The sequence below is a fragment of the Camelina sativa genome, chromosome 9, assembly GCF_000633955.1.
Source record: "Camelina sativa cultivar DH55 chromosome 9, Cs, whole genome shotgun sequence".
In the NCBI taxonomy this organism is placed as follows: Eukaryota; Viridiplantae; Streptophyta; class Magnoliopsida; order Brassicales; family Brassicaceae; genus Camelina; species Camelina sativa.
The window spans coordinates 36471887-36494214 of record NC_025693.1 but is presented as its reverse complement, the minus strand read 5'-3'; the positions used below and the strand labels follow the sequence as shown (position 1 = coordinate 36494214).

At 30.9% G+C, this 22328-nt stretch overlaps 4 protein-coding genes across 4 annotated transcripts; 3 read left to right on the top strand and 1 right to left on the bottom strand.

The window, feature by feature from the left end:
- LOC104714505 (cysteine-rich PDZ-binding protein-like) lies at window positions 7419-9176 on the top strand. Its single transcript, XM_010431893.2, has 4 exons — window positions 7419-7484; window positions 7771-7888; window positions 8748-8845; window positions 8961-9176. The coding sequence occupies exons 1-4, from the start codon at window positions 7469-7471 to the stop codon at window positions 9023-9025; spliced, it is 297 nt and encodes a 98-aa protein (XP_010430195.1). The 5' UTR covers window positions 7419-7468; the 3' UTR covers window positions 9026-9176.
- On the bottom strand, window positions 9282-11774 carry LOC104714504 (chaperone protein dnaJ 50). Its single transcript, XM_010431892.2, has 10 exons — window positions 11566-11774; window positions 11401-11463; window positions 11236-11302; window positions 10981-11040; window positions 10828-10878; window positions 10659-10739; window positions 10151-10263; window positions 9939-10056; window positions 9721-9847; window positions 9282-9609 (listed from the first exon to the last, which is right to left on the bottom strand). Exons 1-10 carry the CDS (start codon window positions 11682-11684, stop codon window positions 9506-9508), a joined length of 903 nt encoding a protein of 300 aa, XP_010430194.1. The 5' UTR covers window positions 11685-11774; the 3' UTR covers window positions 9282-9505.
- On the top strand, window positions 13273-14086 carry LOC104714503 (protein YLS9-like). The gene has a single exon (XM_010431891.2). The coding sequence runs from the start codon at window positions 13295-13297 to the stop codon at window positions 13970-13972; it is 678 nt and encodes a 225-aa protein (XP_010430193.1). The 5' UTR covers window positions 13273-13294; the 3' UTR covers window positions 13973-14086.
- LOC104714502 lies at window positions 17281-20540 on the top strand. The gene is made up of 4 exons (XM_010431890.2): window positions 17281-18192; window positions 19538-19684; window positions 19776-19931; window positions 20031-20540. The coding sequence occupies exons 1-4, from the start codon at window positions 17410-17412 to the stop codon at window positions 20337-20339; spliced, it is 1395 nt and encodes a 464-aa protein (XP_010430192.1). The 5' UTR covers window positions 17281-17409; the 3' UTR covers window positions 20340-20540.

Sequence of the window (22328 nt, the reverse complement as noted above, 5' to 3'; positions counted from 1 at the left end):
AAAAAAAAAAAAAAAAAAAGACTTTGATGCTAGTAAATGAATAAGTTGTTTTATGTTTGTGCATGTGTCGTAGAAGGATGTCAATCCTAGATTGTACATGACTTCTACTTGCTATTATCTAAATAAAAGAATTATGTAACCTTCTCTTCCATTTAAATTTATCGTTCCATTGTTCCATATACACACAACATAATTCTTGCATTGAACGTAACATCTTATAAGCAATCATATCATTAAAAGTTTGAAAAGATGTTAAAGTTTGTTTTGATACGAAGTGATTATAGGAAGCTATATTATCATAACATTTGATATATTTATTTTTCCAACACTTTCTTTACAAATCAATTGTCACATTAAATCTTCAAATGTTTTTTTTTTAATAACTCATCCATATCAAATTAGTTGTCTTTTAAGATTTTTCACACATATTAAAAAATGTTTAGTTTTTCTGTTTTACCATTAGTTAATATATTGTTTTATTTGATAACATCAATTAATAAGCTAAAAATAATTAAGTGAAAATTAGATAATTTGTCAAAAAAAATTATATTAAAAAACATAAAACGACAATTAATTTGAAACAAAAATTAACTTTTAAAACGACAATTAAATTAAAATGGAGAGAATATGATATATGAATATAAGAAGATGCAAGGAGATAAGTCTTTTTGAACCAAAAAAATAAGAAGATCAATTATTTAAAATAGAAAAATAAGAAGATCAATCATATAAAATAGGAAACCTATTCTGTCCCTTCCGCTGCAATCTCCTTGCAATGTTAATCCAGTGGATCAAGCCAAAGACAAAAATCTTACTATCAATTTTTAATGAAGCCAACCACAAGAATCTTATCAATATTCAATGAATCTGTAAAATTTTTAACCCATTTTTCACCGTACGAGCAAAACTCACACAATTAAACCGGTAAACAAAGAGAGAGTTCAAGAAAGTAGTTTTCTTATTGAATGTTAGAATAGAACTAGGGGATTTTAAAATAATATCGAGCCTAGAGTTTCTCAGAGTAAACCTATATAGAATAGAACTATTTATATATTTGATGCTATCTTGTTTTTTTTTTAATTCTCACAGGTCGATGCCGACCTAGTTGGGCTCATGTCATTGGGTCGAGCTCTCGGGAATTTTAGGGTATTCTCTGTTCAACTAGGATAACTAAAAAGTAACCCACTCTCGTACAATTACGATAATTGTTTTAAAGTATATGCGTTGTTTTTTATATAAGGTTTTCTGCAAATAAAAACCTTCCAAATGGATTTTTTTTCGCAAGAAAACTTTCCACCTCATATAAATGCAGGTCAATTCTATCATCTCAAAAGCTTATTTTTTCTGTATTGATAACGTGACAATTTAAAATTTTTGCTGTTTTATATACTATCTTTTATTTTACTACATAATTTCAATTTTATTTTTAGTTTATATTCTATACTTCAAAATTTTACAAATTATATAATATAACATTACTCTGAAACTTGTTATTTCTTCTAGAATTCTTAATTAATTATTTAAAAAATTTTGAAATTTTTTTTCCGCCAATAATTCCTTTCATCCAAGTAACACTAAATTTTACCATACAGAAAGGGATCCACAATAATTGACAAATACAGTAAAGAATCTTTTCACAAGAATAAAATATCTTCACTACAAACAAAGAAAAAATCAATCTTGACGACCCCAAAGACAAAATAACATTAAAAAAATAATTTTAATCTTATCTAATAATTTCATAGCATCATCTTTGCGCTTTGAGTCACAATATTTATCTCACATACACCAAAAAGTGGAGAATGTTTAGATCGGACTAAGCCGGAAAAATAATTCGTATGAAGACAGAAATATAACTTAAAGCTTAGAGGAGAACTTTAATTTTAGGCAAAAAAATTTTTAATTAGTTTACAAATGATTTTTAGTTTAACGTTTAAGGTGTTTGATTCTTTTATATATTATTCGTAACTCAGTGAAATCAATATTATGAAATTTCCTTTTTATCCGGTTAAACAAATAATTTATATCGCTAATTTTAGTAAAATAACCATTAAGCAACTTAAGGGCTTCTTGGACATGTTGTTTACAACTATTAAATTCAATTAAGTTCGTTTTGCTTTGGTGGTCGAGCCAGTGACTTATGAGTTGAGAGAGGGTGGTCCAGCCAGTGTGGACAGACTCTAGTGAGATAAATGTGGTGAATGAATTTAGTGGTGCCGACAGTTCATATTTACGAACATTTCAATTTTGTTGGCAACCGATAATACTACGTAGTACTAATTAATATGTGTAGGTCCCCGTAATTCAAGTGAGATTGTGCGGAATGCTGCCAATGGGTGGCTACGAAGCCAGAGACTATATTAATCTAGTTCATCAGCACAACGTACCTGAAACATATATATATATATATATATACACCAAAAAGTATAATTGAGACGTCGTTTAACCAATATTAGTAGCGGAAGCTAAGGTCATCTCCATTGAAGTATCTTAACACAAATTTCTTAGAGTAGAGAGAAAAAATTATTAATAAAAAATTGTTTGAGTTTCTTAAATATGCTTTAAAGTTTCTTAAATAAGAGGTTTTAGAAACTTTGGAGCTAGAGAATTATTACACTATCTAAGAAACTCATCAAATTAAATAATAATATTTGTATGATTTTCATTTGTAAGAAGCTTATATTAAGATACACTATCTAAGAATGTCTAGTTTCATCACCAATAAGATCTTTGTATTATCTTAGCTATTAATAGAAAACACAACTTGTCAAAGAAAAAAAAAAAAAAAAAAAAAAAAAAAAAAAAAAAAAAAAAAAAAAAAAAAAAAAAAAAAAAAAAAAAAAAAAAAAACACAACGACAATTTGTATTATCTTAGCTATTAATGGCTTGTAATAGAAAATGCGACGACAATTTGGTCCCAACAAAACATTCAAAATTGAACCTCAAAGCTATTACCTACCACAAGAGTAATTAGTGAAAATTAAAGAGGACACGTAAAACACGTTGTATTAAACCTATTTTGGTCCCCAAACACAAAAATCTTTTATGAATCCATAAACGAATTTAATTGTTTTATCAATTTTTTTTAATAGCTAGTTTTATTATTACTTATTTTATTACATAATTTCATTTCTATTGTTAGTTTATGGTCTATACTTCAAACTATTTCATAACATATTGGGAATTTCTCTAACCTCATTGTGAAATTTTGTTATTATTCTAAGGTTTTTAATTATTTAAAAGATTTTGGAATATGTTCCCCCAAAAATTCTTGTCATCTAAGTAACACAAAATTTTAACAGCTAAATAGTACTCCCTCTGATTTTTTAACTTGTCGTTTATGTTTTTTTCACACAAATTAAGAAAACTATTAAATTTTATGTTTTATCATTTATATAATAGGATTTTATAATTTTTTCATTGGCCAAAAAATTAAAACAATAGAGATAAAACTGGAATATTCACGAAACATCTACATTGAAAATATAAAACAATAACTCTTATGAAACAAAATTTAAGCCCTAAAACGATAACTAACTTAAAACGGAATAAATTTTGATTTTCCTGAACAGAAATTATAATGTAAAACTAATTTAGATCAGGTTTCCCCAAAGGTGGAGTATTTTGTGGTAGACATATTGCCACAGTGTAGACTCTATTGAGCATGTGGGAAAGCTGTGAAACGAAGTTTGTGGTGGAAAATTGTAGACCAACTAGTATATAAGCAAGTCTGGTTTCATCACCATTTCATCAACACAAGCATATATAGTCTGATATTCAAACAAGTAATAATAAAACAAAACAGTGATTTTGACTGTACTCATGATGACTCTGGTCATGGCCCAAACTCAAGTCGAATCAAAGATCTGCTGCCCCTCTACGATTGCTTGAAATATTTATAATACTGGCTGCTAGACATTCTTCCCGGTGTCCAAAAAGACAAAGTGTTATAAATATTTCTAGCAATCGTAGATGGTACTGTCTTCTACACATTCTTCCCGGTGTACACCCCTAGGTAGGAGAGGTTTTGTAAGAAACTGGCAGAGTGATTTTGTAGGAAAGTGGTAGGAGAGGTATGGTAGGAAGATGGTAAGAAATATTTTGGTAAAAATATAATCAAAGTATCAAACACTCCCTTGCACTTTCCTACAAGGTGATTTCATAGAAAAACTATAGAAAATGTCTCGTTTTCCTACGATTTTCCTACACCTCTAACCGTATGATTATTAGGTTTTTCTTGTAGTATATTTTACAAATAGTTTATTCTTGTTATAAATAAATAAAGTATTATTGATAATTAATTGTTCGTTTAATTTACTAAGTGGCTGAATTTAGTTATTAGAATCGTAATTGGTGAAAAATATATAAGCAAAAATATAATCATAATTAATTATATAAATATGTCTCCAACATTTCTTATACAATTATCATTTGCGAGATATAACGAGAACAAGCGCTACCACACCAACGATCAAGTCTAGATGAAATGACAAAAATTTATTTGAAAAAAAAAAATTTAATCCAGAGTTAATTAATTTTATTTTAACAATTTGTGACAATTTTACATTACAAATGAATTGAGATGTATTCTTATTAGAGATGAATATAATTCATATATTGTTCTGTTTTTTTTTGTCTCAATTTATCCTTTACACGTTCTCAAATTCTAGTTCCATACAGAATTGCATTGGATAAATTTTGAATTCCAATTGAAAACATGAATAAATGGAATCACAAATTCCTAGAATTTTTTTGAGACAAATACAAATATCTATATAAATTTTATAAACATATATATATACATGTATATATTTGACATCATATAATATGAAAAAATAAATGACTTCTTTATTCAGATTACTTTTGGTTTATCTAAGTTGAATTATTTTCTTTATTAATTAAATTTTAAATATTATAAAACATTATTTAACATTCTTTTATGCTAGAGAAAACATCTTAAAAATACATAATCGCAAGTCTTGTTTTTATTTCATTTGTAAAATGTTTTCAGATTCACGTTCGTGCAGGATTGTACAGTAAAACTTCTATAAATTAATACTCTATAAATTAATAAACACTATAAATTAATAAATTTTGCTGGTCCCGAGTCGGGACAGTGTAAGAAATAACAAAATTCGATAAGATAATAAGATAATAATTTTTTTGAAATCTCCATGTAAAATATAGTCCCAATAAAATCATAAATTAATAATCATGTAAATTTATAATATATATATATATATATATATAATAATAATAATAATAATGTATATTTTTCCTAAAGCTCATATCTGTAAAATAATTGTTATGTTGTATTTTCAAACTATAATGATATAAAATATATAGCATGTCATAAAATAGCTAAGTTTTTAAGAAATATTCAACTTCTATATATACAACATTTACATTTTGATAGTTTGATAGACTATTAAAATACGATAATTGATATTATTCATAAATTTGAATTTATGTATGTGTATAAGTGAATTTGTCTATGATATTTATAATTTATTGTCAATAATAGTTTCTAAATATTACAAATTTAATTCCAAAACTATAAAATTTACAACATTCGAAAGTCTAATCTTATTTCGTTTAAATTATTTTAATTCATAATATTAAAATAATTTAAAAAAATAAAAATATATGTGTAAATTAATAATTATTAATTTACACTATAAAATAAAAATTATTAATTTATAGATAAATTAATATCACTATAAATTAATAAAATGTAATGGTCCCAACATTATTAATTTATGAGAATTTGTTAAAAATGCCCTTTTTGATTTACCCCTTTTCAAAAATACCCTCTTTTCTGGCCATTTTTATTTATGCCCTCTTTTAATTTTTAGTGACCAATTTTACCCTTAGATGAAAATTATTTTATTCAATAAAAAGAAAAACAAAATTTTCCCGCCAAAAAATTTCCGACATATTTTCCCGCCAAAAATTTTTCGAAAAAATTTTGTCAAAACAATTTTGATAAAAAATTTCGAAAAAAAAATTTCCCGCCAAAATTTTTCCCGCCAAAAAAAATTTACAAGGTGTTTATAAGGCTTTTATAAGGTAGAAAACCTTATAAAAGCCTTATAAACACCTTGTAAAGGCTTTACAAGATTTTTTAAAGAGTTTTAAAATGTTTTTTAAACAACTTGTAAACGCTTTTACAAGATTTTTAAAAAGTTTTTAAAAGGTTTTAAAAGGTTTTTAAAAGGTTTTCAAATGGTTTTTAAAAGGATTTTTAAAAGGTTTTTAAACACCTTCTAAACGCTTTTACAATGTTTTTAAAAACCTTGTAAAAGTTTTTATAAGATTTTTAAAAGGGTTTTAAAAGGTTTTTAAACACCTTGTAAATGCTTTTAAAAAGTTTTTAAAAGCGTTTACAAGGTGTTTAAAAACCTTTTAAAGTATTTACAAAGTTTTTAAAAGCGTTTACAAGGTTTTTAAAAGGTTTTTAAAAACCTTGTAAACGCTTTTAAAAGTTTTTTAAAAGCATTTACAAGATTTTTAAAAGGTATAAATTTCAATATTTTTGGCGGGAAAATTTTTCGATTTTGGTGGGAAAATTTTTTTTTGGCGGGAAAAAATAATTTTTTCGGGAAAATTTTTCGATTTTGGCGGGAGAAAAATTTTGGCGGGAATTTTTTTTGGCGGGAAAATATTTTCGATTTTGATGACTGTACATTCTTGTTGTCACTCAAAAAAAGATAATTTAGTCATTTTGTATATAAAAAGGGATAGTTTTAAAAATGGTCAACATGAAAGTGTATTTTTAAAAAGAGATATGGAAAAAGGGGCATTTTTGAGAATGCCCCTTAATTTATAGAGGTTTTACTGTATTATGTTTGTAAACGTATTTATTTGGTAATTTAATATAGACAAACAAATTTAGTAGAATTATCTGTTGTAATCTTTAACATGGACAAATATACAGACAATTATACCATAAACGACATGAATATAAAAAGTCTAACATAAAAGCAAATCATTACAAAGCTGGAGATGAAATAGTTTTGGTAAAGATTTTTGATACTTCTCTCTACTATCAGATAACATCGATGGACATGACATTATCATACCTTTTCTTTTATTTTAGTCAAACTTTTAAACATAACAAAACATCCAATAAAATAAAATAATATTTTTTTTTAATTTGAAATAAGTTTAGAGATTACAAAACCTTGGCTTGTAGGAGAAAAAAATTAAGTTTTGTGTATTCGTTGTTAATTTTTGGAATATTTGACGAAAATGGCAACTACTGTAATTAGTTAATAATTTTGCGGTTTTGGTGAACCGCTTAACCTAAACGCGGTTCCATCTCTAGTCGCGCGTTTTAACCTAAACGCGTTCACCGACTTTCCAAATCCACTTTGAAGAAAAGGAAAAAGAAAAAACAAAATTATTTAATAAAACTCATTCGAATCGATTTAGGGTTTCTTCATCTATCTCTCAAGGAAGAAGACGATGGTGTGCGATAAGTGTAAGCCTTATTATCAATAAATTTCATCCTTTTTTCTCAATTCAGATCTCTGATTTCGCCAATTCGTAGTGATTTTCGTGTTATAATTGAATCAATCTATGCTTTAATCGGTTTCAGTTTGCTCGATATCATTGTGTTGGGTTGTGAATTCATCGCCCTAATGATTTTATGATTCAATTTTGGATTCTTAGATCGAAACCACCCTAATATGAGTTTTTGGATCTGTGATTTAAGTTCAAAGTAAGAACCTTTTTGACTCAATTTTGATGTTTACTTGTGTTTTTAGGTGAGAAGAAGTTATCTAAAGTGATTGTTCCAGATAAGTGGAAGGATGGTGCTCGTAATGTAACTGAAGGTGGTGGTCGTAAGGTCAATGAGAACAAGCTTCTCTCCAAGAAGAATAGGTAATGGTGTTTCTCTTTTGGTTTTATTAACATCTCACAATTTTACTCTTGTTCTTCAATCGAATGCAAAACATGTGGAAGTAGCAATAAATTTGTATATTTGCCTATTTGGTGATGTTTGTGTTGTTAGGTACGTATTGGTTTGGTTCCTGTAGTCTCATGGAAACAGTGATAAATTTGTAAGTTTTTGGGATGTTTGTATTGTCTTTTTTTGAGTTGAGTATTGGTTTTTGTTTCGTCTAGGTTCTTCTAAGAATCATTAGTAATTCTAGAACTTCTCATGGAAATAGATTTGTAAGTTTTGGGGTGTTTATATTTTCTTTTTTGAGTTGGTGTTGGTTTGTTCCTGTAGGTTCTTGTAAGAATCATTAGTAAATGACTAAATGTAGAACTTCTCATGGAAATAGCGATTTTTGTCACTTTGGGATGTTTGTGTTGTCTTTTCTGAGTCAGAGTATTGGTTTGTTTACTCTAGGTTTTTGTAAGAATCATTAGTGAATGTAGAACAGTAGAAGTTCTTATGAGCTTAGCGATGAATTTATAAGTTGTGGGATGTTTATACGGTCTTTTTGAGTTGTGTATTGGTTTGTTTTCCTCTAGGGTCTTCTAAGAATCATTAGTAATTGTAGAACTTCTCATGGAGATAGTGATATTTAATTTGGGATGTTTGTAGTGTCTCTTTTTAGTCGAGTTATTGGTTTGTTTCCTTTAGGCTCTTCTAAGAATCATCAGTAAAATGTTCAGTAGTATTTGTTGTCAAAGAACTTGTTAGAATAAACCGTTTAAGACTTGGTGCTCTTGTTGTTATCTTTTCTTTGCTGCTTCTGATTTTGCCTTGTGATGTTTGTTTGATGTGTAGATGGACACCTTATGGTACCTGTACCACGAAGTGCATGATCTGCAAGCAGCAAGTGCATCAAGATGGTAAATACTGTCACACATGTGCTTATAGCAAAGGTAAATTAGTGAATACATATCTTTAGCTGAACCAAATTCTTACCTCTGATTAGATAGTGATATTATAATAGAGTAACTCAATAAGTGATGGAATTGGCTCTTCATTGTGGTGCAGGAGTGTGCGCAATGTGCGGGAAGCAAGTGCTGGACACCAAGATGTATAAGCAAAGCAATGTATAAACAACTCCACAAGCGTTCACATTTTGGTTTCAATCCCTTTGATGTCAACTTTGTATAACTGGGACAAATTATCTTTGTGTTATCATCACACTTACGTAAACTTTGTAACGATTTTCTTCGTTTTTAATATAACAAAACAAAATCTTGTTTCTTTCACTGTGTTTCACTGATCAGAAAGTCGTAATGCTTTCGCTTTAGAACTCAAATTCAAGTATCAAAGATAGATTTGTACTGAGCAAAATTGGTTTAAACAAAATTGAGAGTCAAAACCGAACCATGTCCATTGTCAGACATGATTCAACTTGTATATGCCAAATTGAGATTTGGTTCCTGGTACAATTATACTACTGTCTCTTCTCGTAACTAGTTCGTTGATCAGATCTCTTATAACATTATAGTAGAGTGATAATGGTAACAAAAGTGTCTATGAAACTTGAATTTGTGTCCTGTGTATCCTTCCATGGTTAAAGTGATAATGATCTATCTTCTCCGCTTGGATTCTTTACGCATTTCCGCAAAGTAATTCTCAAGATTCTGCTTTTCCCACAGCCTTTTCTCCACCAGATCTTCCTTCCTATATTCATCTGAAAATTATCGCATTTGCACAACTCCTTTTAGACATGTTGTATTACACACAAAACAATCTTAATCCATATGGAGGTTCAGGTTTGGGAAGTAGAGAACAGAGAGGATACCGAGATTAGTCCATGCGTCGGCAGACACACTGAGTGATCTTCGGGTTAGGTATGATGCATCTTCCCATGAATAAGGAGCTTTCTTTACCTTATATCTCCATACCCAGCTGCTGTACCATACTAGCAGCTACAAGGAGAACATACAAATGTAAATCAGTGATCTCGAGAAAGAGAATACGGGAATATGTGAAATGTAGCAATTTTAAAAAACATGAAACCTTGATGATAGTGTACGGTAGGAGAATGAATCTAACACCGAGAAGATCCCAGACCGACGGCTTTTCAGCTCCTTTAATTTGTAGGTCGAGTTCGTTGCTTAGCTCTTCCTGTAGTTTTCTGCCAAACCAAAAAATTTGCATATGATATAGTCAGCGATATGGCACATTCTCAGCTAAGTAAGAAGGCAATTTAAATAAATAGAACAGCATACTTGTCAATCTGCTTTGAACCCTTCTTCCTGTTAGTTACTCCACCTGTGCGTTCGAGTTCTAAAGCCTTGAGCTTATTTTTGTAAGCAGGAGTTCGCTTAACCGTCGCTATAGCCTGCATCATAACAAAGACGGAGGGCCTCATCAAGAAAACAAGCCCAAAGTTTGTAAAAGTACAATACAGTATCTTGTATGGTTTTCTAATGATACGCTTTAAGAGTTTAAGCTATATTTACAAGCACAAAAGTGTATGAATCACATTCAAAGAGTTCATATGTCCAAAAAATTCTACGATTCATGAGATGCTATAATACATGTAATGAGTTACGCATACCCCCAATAATTCTTGATTGTTTAGTCAGGGTTATGTAGATGATTACTTCTGCTCCTTAGTGAGGCTTAAAATATAACGAGATACGTTTCGCATGCATAAGAAGAAAAAAACTGCTACAGAGCAGAGACTTAGACGACTGAACAAGGTGAGAGAGAATCACTGTCTCTAATACATACCTCATTATACCTTGCCACGTTGTTCAGATATTGAAATGCAGATAAAACCACCAATAGACCAACAAGAACAGCACGAGGATCCTATACACACATCAGGCAGTTGTATCAGTCAAAAAAAGATCCAACGTCAGAAAAAGTCAACAGAATCATCCCAATACAAAAATCTTACCGACTTATGTCCATACTTTGCCCGGTAGTACTGAGCCGTGTTGTAAAACACCTAAACACAAAAAATCAAAGATCTTTGATCTAAGCAAATCACACAAAACAAGAAATGACATGTTGACATATTTATATAGTCAGATAAATTTCTTCAACTGACCTCCTCTGGATGTTCAATCGCATAATCATATTGCGCCCGAGTCTCATTATCTTTCAAAATCTACAAAGAAAGATAAACAAAACAAACAAATTTGAGAACTTTCATGTTCCATCATTCTCAGCTTTCAGCTATATACAAAAACCATACTCCAGCAAATCTCTATCCCCCATTCGCTAAAAACTAGATCATCTCTAACCCTAAGAACTATACAAGCAGATGTATTATAATGTGATGGGGACTAAGTAAGTAAGTAACCTCGTAAGCAGTGGCGATTTTGACAAAGAGCTTCTTGGATTCAGGATCTGGATTCTTATCTGGATGACTAAAACCAATTCATCAAAATCAGCAAATTACAACAATCAAAGATCCAAGATCACAAATCAAATACAACAATGTCTAAACACAAAAAAAAATCCTTACTGTTGAAGAGAGAGCTTATAATAGGATCTCTTGATATCAGATGCGTTCGCATCTTGAGCGACACTGAAATCGAGAGGAATGCGAAAGGGTTAAGATAATAATGAAATCGAAATCTGAATTTGGGAAACGGAGATCGGGAAGATGAATTAAAAAAAAAAAACAAACCCGAGGAGAGCATAGCAATCTTCAGCACCGCAGTAAATAGCCGTCGAAGATTGGACGAACAAGGAGAGAAAGAGAAGAATCAAAGCCCAGCACCACCGCTTCGTCACCGGCGGCGCCATTCCTGGATTAGTCGTCGTCGTCGGCGAATTGGGAGGAGGAGAAAGTTACTCTTTGGGCCTTTTGTTTTTGTATTTTGTTGTTTTATAAGAAAACAGAAATTGAGATTTTTTTTTTTTTTTTTTTTTTTTTTTTTTTTTTTTTTTTTTTAAAAAAAAAAANCAAGTAGTGTAATGTAAGGTTACGTTAATATATTATTATGGTTCTTAAATAATTGAGTATTATCGTGCGAAAGAATAGGATTAAAATAATAAAACTTGTATTTGTTTTTGTACAGATTTAATAAGTTTTTTGGTCCATAAACGTTTTAATATGTAACTAGGCAATATTAATTTTTAGTCTAACAATATATATGTAGTTCCTCAAATGAAGAAAAATATGTACTTGATTGAGACTTGAAGATGATTTTTGAAAGAAAAAAGAAATATTAGAAGATGATTCAATTTTGGGCTTATGGGTAAAAATTTCAAATAGGGTAGGCCCATATATGTATCTAATTTGACCTCTTTACACATTGTTCTTGATTTATTTATTTTGTTGGTCGCAATGCTCCTCTCCAACACTTCCTTCACATCACATGTTGTTAGCAAAGGAGAACAAGAACAAGAACAACATATCTATAACTATTAATTATAACCTCTTATATAACTCATAATATAAAAAAAAAAACTAAACAAAATAAGTTGAAAATACAAAAAAAAAGGAAAATACCATAAGATTTCAACTTTTGTTTGGTGGGAAATATGACATCCGAAGAATCTGATTTCAAGAGTCAAAAATTAAATGAGAGAAGAAAAAGAAAAAGAGTGAAAAAAGTAGTAACATTAGTACTATGAGAGGAGGAGGGGAGCTACTATTTGATTTTTTCTAGCCAATCACAAGGCTTTATTTCTTACCTACACGCACAAAACGCGCGCGAGTGCAGCAAATTCCTGTGGGTTCTAACCTCCCAAATCATGCCTATTTTATTCGACGTTCTTCTTCTTAAAATTGACGTCGCGTGGCGTTGCGTGACGGAGCCAAAATTAATTGTAATTTCAAAACCAATAAAATCAAACCAAAGTCAATTGTAATGGTTTCACATAACAAGACATCCATGTCTATAACTCTTAGTACCATATATGTACTTTTTGCAGGAGATCATGTCCCTCCAACAAGAAACCTCAAATCCTCCAAAACCAAAATAAATTACTCGATTTTTTAGAGAATCAAATTACTTGTAAACATTCCAAGTTAAAATAAAGATATATAGTACTAAGGAATGTCTATTCAAACAATTATGGGTACCGCCTGCATCAGACATGTTTATAGCAAAACATATAATAAAAAAACAAAATACGCAGTTACTTAGATACTTTAGTTGTCCTTTAACTTTTTTTAGTAGTACACATTCTTGGTAGATACTTAGTTTTCCTTTATAAATTTTGTTAAAGATTTAGATACATAGTTGTCAAATTCTTTTCTTCACAAAGTGTAATACCTATAGTATTTTCCAAGGTATCTTTTGCTTTCTTCTTAGCTATCACTGTCTTAAAATATATATAACTATATAACCCATCCATTTCATTTCATTTCACTTCCCATGACCCACCAACATTAAATCTATAAAAAGATGCACAACAAGGTCGACTCCTTACCGGTCAGAAGATCAAACCCACCAACCCCACCCGTATCCCGTCACCACTCGGCCAGCGACATCGTTCATCGTGTCAAAGAAAGCCTCACAACAAGAGTCTCTAAACTCATATGTGGCATTTTCTTATCTCTTTTACTATGTTTAGGCATTGTCACTTTCATCTTGTGGATCAGTCTACGACCACACCGACCACGCGTTCATATCAGCGGGTTCTCGATCTCTGGTTTGAGTCAATCCAACGGGTACGAGACGTCACATATAAGCTTCAAGATAACAGCTCGTAACCCGAACCAAAACGTCCGCGTTTACTACGACTCCATGAATGGATCCGTTTACTACAAAGAGAAACGGGTCGGCTCGACTAAACTCACTAACCCGTTTTACCAAGACCCGAAGAACACAAGCTTGATCGAAGGAGCCTTACGTGGACCTACAATGGCTGTAAATAAGGACCGTTGGTTGGAGATGGAACGAGACAGGAATCAAGGGAAGATAGTGTTCCGTTTGGAGGTAAGGTCCGTGATACGGTTTAAGGTGTACACATGGCACAGTAAAAGCCATAAGATGATCGCAAACTGTTATGTTGAGGTCGGTTGGGATGGAATGTTGTTGAGTGGGACTAAAGACAAAAAATGTCCGGTTTATTTCACTTGAACAAAGAGTGTATATGTTTCTTCCACAATAATATGAATCTTTGTTTAACATATTAATAACATTTTTGTTTGAATGATTAGAAAATTATTCAAAGAATATTTGTTTTCATGTGTATTTCTGGCTGTAACATTCGCCCCATGATGACCTGTATGATTCTTTTTAGTTAACCAAGAGACCTAATCATTTACATAATTTACGCTTAATTTATACTTTTGCAAAAAACAATTATGCTTATGTTGTCACGTATTAGAACTTGACATTTTGGATTATTGTGTTTAATTTGAGAGATTGAACTAGGTAATATGAAAAGAACTGGTAAATTTATATTGAACCTTAATTAATACGCAACCTGTAAAAGCAACTTGCAATTTAATATATAATCATAATTCTTTGTATAATCATATAATTGCAACATACATAATTATTTTCATCCTCATAGTATTTATATACTCATAGCTAAATATGAGTAAGTTCCCACATTAAATAGCGAAGCTCTCTTCTCTTATACTCAAATTATATTGGATCTTTCATTATAACTCTAAAAATATATATCCCCTCCTCTAAAGAGAAAACATAAGGTTGTACTTCACTATTTCAGATATTTAAAGAGTATATGTGAATGGAAGCCTTACTTGATCTGAGTGGTTGTCGAAATTTTTAAAATGAATTCGATTTCTGAAGAATATACAATTTATGCTGATTAATGGAAATAATAGTATCGAAAATATCCAGTTTGGTATGATAACATGCATTACACTTACGATAAATTTGTTTCTCTGACGATGAATGGTACAATATAATATATATCAGTAATTGAAATTATCATTTCATATATTAAACATTCTATAGAGTAATTCATTAAATGAAACAAATCACTCATGTTGTTAATTCATCACGTAAACCAAACGTAACGATCTATCAATGATCTGATCTTGAAAACTATCCTATGTTTGATCATGAGAATGTAATATTGATGACTTTAAGAGCCGGCACGTATACTAATCATTGTTTATATATCGTATATGTAGCTTGTAAGCTGAATGTTTATATAAAGTTGGATCATAGTACAAGCATGACTATGAGGACTTTCCAAAAGCCAAAAAGTATATCAAAACAAATCGATTACGACTTTAACCATAAAGTACACAACACTTTTGGTTAACATAATAAATTGCATGGAAAAATATTATGCACTAGGTTGTTCTAGATAATGTAAAGAACATACCTGATCATGATTGTTTAAAAATAGGAAGATAACACATACAGTTTTTAAGTCTCCTTTCAGGTTTTAACGAAATATCTATTTCTCCATATTGGCCTGGTATAATAAATTTGTACAAATACAACATGTATATAATTTTTTTGTTCAAAAGTTAACTTGTGTAGTTGTACAAACAATAATTGGAATATTCATGTTCCTAGATTCAGTATCAGACCCGTATATGTTAATGTATATGTGGAATGCGTGTATAGTTTTATATTCTCCAGTTTAATTGATATCAATCTCGTATTTAAACAATATACTAGATATCCATCAGCTAACTATACTAATAACTTAAAAAAAATTATATAAAATGTTATCTTTTTGGATAGTTAAGAATTTATAGCACGATTAAAGGATATCTTTTTGGTAGGTATAAAGCTTTAAGATCAACATAGTGTTATAACATAAGTATCAGATACTATACAGATAATAAGATTGTGGATCACGTATATACGAATGATTTCTTTTTAATTGTGTAGCGTAATATCGCCTGCTTTATTATAAACTTTCGTCCAAGAAACCTATAACACCACAGAATTGAGTTATCATCATTTTACATACAAATTAACATCTTTTTATAAAAAAAAGTTCAGAGCAAGAAACGTATAGATCACAGAACAAATAATTCCATTCCATCAGAAAAGGTGTTTAAAACTTTGGAAACATTTATGATAAATTTTAGAACGGTTATTAGCTAGATCAAATTAGACGGCGTATAAGTGAGGGGTCGACAGACATATATACATAGACAATCATAGATATTCTATATTATTATTAGAGATATTTGGTCGTATATGTGAGCTGCAAGTTGATCGACATATACGAAACATTATAATATCTTTTTTTTTTCAGCCAACTCATGACTTTAAGGATAAGTATTCCATTAAATAAATAAAACTTTCACATAAATTATTGTACACTGATTTGACAATTACCTGTTTACTTGAATTAGATTAAATATTTAGGGGGAAAAAAAAGCATGGGAATGTCTCAATATCGTTCGACTAAACATTATTTACACATTTATTCATTATAAAAATAAAATAAAAACTCCTATTTTTTTTTGGTTAAAGTCAACAAGATTACCATGCATGTGGATTTTATTCTGGTATAATATTTTGCTAGTTGGTACTTTGACATATTAAAAACAAACTGTTTCCATGTGGTCGGACGGAACATGGGGGTTTCAAAACTATAGAAAATTTTAAATTTGGCTTGTGGGTATATCTATATTATATGGGTTTCAGTAGATCAAAATTAAAACATTGTAATATTTCAAAATTTTATATTATCTCTTAGAAAGGTGTTTTATGTCTGGATTTGTAAAACAACAAATTATGGTTACCCTTTTTGTTTATTTTGGTTTTCCAAGTTAAAAGGTGACTTTTTAATTAGTATTGGGCAGTTCGTGATTTCAGGTATATATCATACAGAGAATTCGGAATCATCTATTCGTCATTGCTAGCTAAAATGAAGAAGGTTAATTAATACTATTTCAAATAAATAAAAGTTTAACAATAAAAAATACTTGGTGGAGTAAAATATTGATTTTATTCGTAATTTAATATCATCAATCATAAAAGTGATACAAACTATATTATTCTTTTTCTTTTGCACTAAAAAAAAACAAATTATTAGACTAATATTATTACAAAAAATCAGCCTAATTAATTACTCAAATTAAATTGAACCAAATGAAATCTAGTGTTACTTGTTAAACTAACAAAATTATTTGTTGAAAAAAATGTAATTATTTTGACAAACTTTGAAAATTTGATATATCTCTCACTTTTTTGAATTAGTGGATCCTATGAATAACAAAGTCCCCCTCCATAATTTGTATGGTTTAGATACATTACTTTTACATTTGAACGAAAATAAAAAAATGGTGGGAACAAAGTAACATAATGCCCACAAGATCTAATAATGTGTGTATATTTTAATTTCTCACCACTTGCCAAAGAGTTGATTTGTCCCTTTTATCTTTCTATTTCTATTTTTATTTTTCTTCCACTTTCTACTTAACAAATGAAAACATCACTCTCTCTCGTCTCTCCAATTCTTCTATATATAAAGTTATAAAGAGAAATCAAACACACACACAAAAATCCCAAAATCTCCTTAGAAACCCCAAAACTTTCAGAAACTTAACCAAAACTCCCCATTTATAAAAATGAGAAACAATTTCGTCCCTGTGATTCTCTCTTTCACCACCTTCTTCATCTTCTTAACTCCATCACTCGCAGAACAAGAACCTTCAATTCTCACCCCTGTCGATCAATTCCTCAACCAAACAAGTTCATACCTAAATTTCACAGAAAAATTCAACCAACCAAGAATCGAGTTCACAACATCAACAATCATCGCAGCTTTACTCTCTTTCCTCGCTTCATCGATCTCAAGCGCCGGTGGAATAGGCGGTGGAGGTTTATACGTTCCGATAATGACAATAGTCGCAGGTCTTGATCTAAAAACAGCTTCAAGCTTCTCAGCTTTTATGGTCACGGGTGGATCTATAGCTAACGTGGGATGCAATCTATTCGTTAGAAACCCTAAATCTGGTGGCAAAACCCTAATCGATTTCGATTTGGCTCTTTTGTTGGAACCATGTATGCTTCTTGGTGTTAGTATTGGAGTGATCTGTAATCTTGTGTTTCCGAACTGGTTGATTACGATTCTCTTTGCCGTGTTTCTTGCGTGGTCCACGTTGAAGACTTTTGGAAATGGGATTTATTATTGGAGATTGGAATCAGCGATGGTGAAGATTAGAGAATCATCAAGTCAAGAGGATGATGGTGAAGATGATGATGAGGAGGAGAAGATTGAGAGTTTGAAATTGCCACTTTTGGATTATGAGAGACCAAAGAGGTTTCCATGGATTAAGCTTGGAGTTTTGGTGATTATTTGGTTATCTTACTTTGCGGTTTATCTTCTTCGTGGAAACAAATATGGCGAGGTAATTAAAAGTTTTCATTTATTTCAATTATTAGTTTTGGTTTTGCCTTTAATGAACCGTATTTAATGACTTGTTAGATCTGCTTAAAAGTTCAAAATTTGGAATTGACAAAATAGACTAGAGACAGACAACAAAACACAGTATTTTTAAGGAAAGAAAAAGCCAAAAAAAAGGTTTGAAACTTTATCAAGAAATAACAATAAATTTGGTTCTCATGATTATCTCAATATACATGAAATTTCATTTTTTCTCTCTCGTTGTGTTGAATTTTTTACAAGTTACCATCACTTTCTTTGTTTACAATTTTTTTGTTGATTGGATAATTTGTAGATTTCATTTCACTGATATGTACCTCTTCCAACCAAAACTTCTAAAACTGTTTCTTGAAAAGAATTTTCTTACCATTAAAGGAAAAAAATAATACAGTATGTCATAATGATTCTGTAAGATAATCGTGTATATTAATAAGTAATTTTTTTTGCTTAAACTAGGATATATCAAAAACACGTTAATGGAGTAATTAGGTGAACTTTACGATTAAGATTGAGGAGTAAATGAAACACGTTTGAATTGTTCTCATCTACCTCCATGACATATATCTTTAAGATGCGTTTGGAAATTGATAGTAGGGTACTTCTTTTTTTATATATATAAAAGCGATAGCGAACTTGTTCACGTGAAAGACAGACAGGCCATCATCAATAATGTTCGGTTTTGAGATCGGTCGTAAGTGAAACAACAAATACTTACGTGTCTTTTTCTTCCTACGATCTTTTTATAGGAGTTGCACTTTTTTAGATTCCTTACCCTTTCAAAGATGCTTTGGGCTACTGTTTTATTTTATTTTCCCTAGTGACATTTATATGTGGCTAGATAATATATATATGAAAAGCAAATTCTAGGTTACAAAATAGATATCTACGTTATTTTTAGAATTTTGTAAAAGTTTATGTTCATTTCTATTTTATTATTATTATTATGGGTAGGGTAGATTCTCTTTTTGAAAATCTAGATACAAACAATCTCTTTTGAACCGTCCAGATTTCTTTTTGTCACTTTCGTTTGGATTCGACTTCATTTTTTTGTCTCATAAACCAATTTTGGGTAATAGAAAACCATAACCAAAAAAAACTAAACCGGATCAAACTATGCTGTTTAAACCAAACTCAAACCGCCATGATTATAAATAAACCGACTGATTACATTAGAACCAAAACCATATCAAACATGTTTTAGTGTAACCCATAAACCAAAATAAGATTAACTAGAGTTCTTTTTTTTTTTGACAAAGATTAACTAGAGTTATTATGTTAGTGTATTAACAGTTCATACTTTGCAAATTCAGGGAATCATATCGATCGAGCCATGTGGAATCACTTACTGGCTCCTCTCATCGACTCAAATACCACTCACTCTCTTCTTTACTCTTTGGATTTGCTTCAGTGACAATGTTCAAAGCCAACAATCATCCGATTACCAAGTCTCAATAAAGGTTCGATTGCACACAACTCCAACAAACACTTGATTAATTTCCAAAAAGACAGAGAATTGATGAATGTCCAAAAACAATTTTGTGATTGCAGGATGTAGAAGATATGAGATCAAATGATGGAGCAAGATCAAACAAGTGTATGTTTCCTATAATGGCTCTTTTAGCTGGAGTTTTGGGTGGTGTTTTTGGTATTGGAGGTGGAATGCTCATTAGTCCTCTTCTTCTTCAAGTCGGTATCGCTCCCGAGGTAATTCAAGTTCTTGGCTCGATCCAAAAATACTTTGCTTGTTTTCTTAGGCTTCAAGTTAAAATCACTCTGTTCTTTTTGTTGTTGTTTGGTATATAGGTAACTGCAGCGACATGTTCTTTCATGGTTCTGTTTTCATCAACAATGTCTGCGATTCAATACTTGTTACTAGGCATGGAACATACTGGAACCGCGAGTATATTCGCGGTTATATGTTTTGTGGCGTCACTCGTGGGACTAAAGGTGGTTCAAAAAGTTATAACCGAGTACGGAAGGGCTTCGATCATTGTGTTCTCGGTTGGTATCGTCATGGCATTGAGCATTGTGTTGATGACAAGCTACGGAGCTCTTGATGTTTGGAATGATTATGTCTCTGGTCGTTACATGGGTTTCAAGTTACCATGTTGAGACCAAAGTTTTGGTTTCTTTGGTTAACTATTATTTCACAATAGATGTGTATATCATCATATCATCCTGTTTTTGCTCTTTCATTCATATTGTCATTTAGAAGTTAAGAAAGCTCTCTATTTCTTTCTTTTGTATGATTTTAAATTCATTATTCAGAATGCACATCTCGTGCATTCGAATATATTTGATCAAAATAAGTTATGTTGTGGACCTAAACTCAGATTTTAATATCAAATTATATAAGTTATAATTGTCATAATGCTATCCACAATTGCCGCTTTTGTAATCTGGCAACTACATTTTCACCAGAAGGAGATTTGGACTACAGTTTTGAGTTACTCATAAATAAACAAGTTCTTGAATTAAAAGTTTTAAAACACTTGAGGACACTCTTCTCAACAAAGATCAACTCTCACAATCGGTTCCTTTTGACCCAAGAATCACAACAACATAAGCTAAACTGGTTTCTTGGATCTAAAGCGAATTATAAACATAAGATGAAAAGAGACCTGTAATAAGTACTATATATAGCTCATCAGATGTTTACGCCAGAAACACTACCAAAGAGAAGACAAACACCGGCCTAATGTTGCTTTCGGAGAAGATGTTGGAGTGTACTTGGACTATTGGAGTATCTCCAACAACAACAATCCGGATGAGTTTCAGTTGACGAGGTTTAGGATTTTTAGGGTTCTGGTGGAAGTGGAGACTTTGAGGTGGGTTTGAAGAAACTAAGCTCGAGAAGAAAAAAAATGGTTTTGGTGCCACTCGGAAACAGAAACACAAACATAACCAAAAACAGAGCAAAAACAGAGGAACAAGTCGATGCTAACGCGTTCGAGCTCAGAGAGTGTAATGAACATCTAAGGTAGCCTTGGAGTGTCAGTTTTGTAGGCAAACAAAGACTCAGGTTAAAGCCATAACCATCAACAGAACCCTAAAATCCTGGAAAATCCTAGACGATGATCTTGTCTAGGTCATCGTCTAGGTCATCCCATGATTTTAAGACTCTGGTGAGGTCGTGTCTATAATCCCAACTAAATTTCATCTCCGGGAGTTGAAAGTCATAACTCTAACACAAGAATCCAAATATCTCCAACAACAACAACTCAGTTGGATTTTTGGTGAACAAGGTTTGTGTTGGAGATGTTTAGGGTTGGTTCCGATTGAATTGTATAAGAGGTGGTCTCTGTACTGTATGAATCGTAGAACGAAAACACAAGAGAAACCAAAACCAAAAGCAACAGAAAAGAAGAAGAGAGGTATTAGCTAGAATGATGGTAATGCGGTAAATTCAAACACACTCTATGGCTCTTGTTTGTTTTTTGGTTTACAATATTGTTGAACAATTTTGGTATCATATATTGAATGTACTTGAGAGCACCAGAGTATGGCGTTTTGTGGGACAAGACAAGGATCATGCATTGAACCATATTTCTTCAACTTCACATGTTATGTGTTGGCCCTGTGAAAAAATCAATCACACGAGTAGATTTGTTACTAAAGTTATTGACCCATAACAAAGTGATAAAAATTTGTTGAAATGACAGTGATAAAAAAATTAAACCAACATTGATCGTATGGTTCCAAATTGTTTTCTATTTACTTTATTCAAAACAATCAAAACCATGGACGCATTTAATATAAAACTATTTTTTTGGTATAGAAATTCTTACCAAAAATACAAAAACAACCAACAGTCACGGACCATGGTGTTCCTACCAAAAAAAAAAAAATCATGGACACGATTCACGAGTCTCATGTTTTTTGTTGTTGTGAGCAGATTGTGTCTGGGAAAAAATGGGCTCTAGGCCTGTTAGTAATTCATGTGCATTCTACACAACTTGGACTTACTTTAGATAAAAGAAGAATAGAAGTTAGGCATGTACAAAGCTAATGCCCAAATATTTTTACACACACCTTAATCTGCTACAAAAGAGTAATATTAACTAATGTTTAATCTTTATCGCCGGTGTAAACGATTATGTT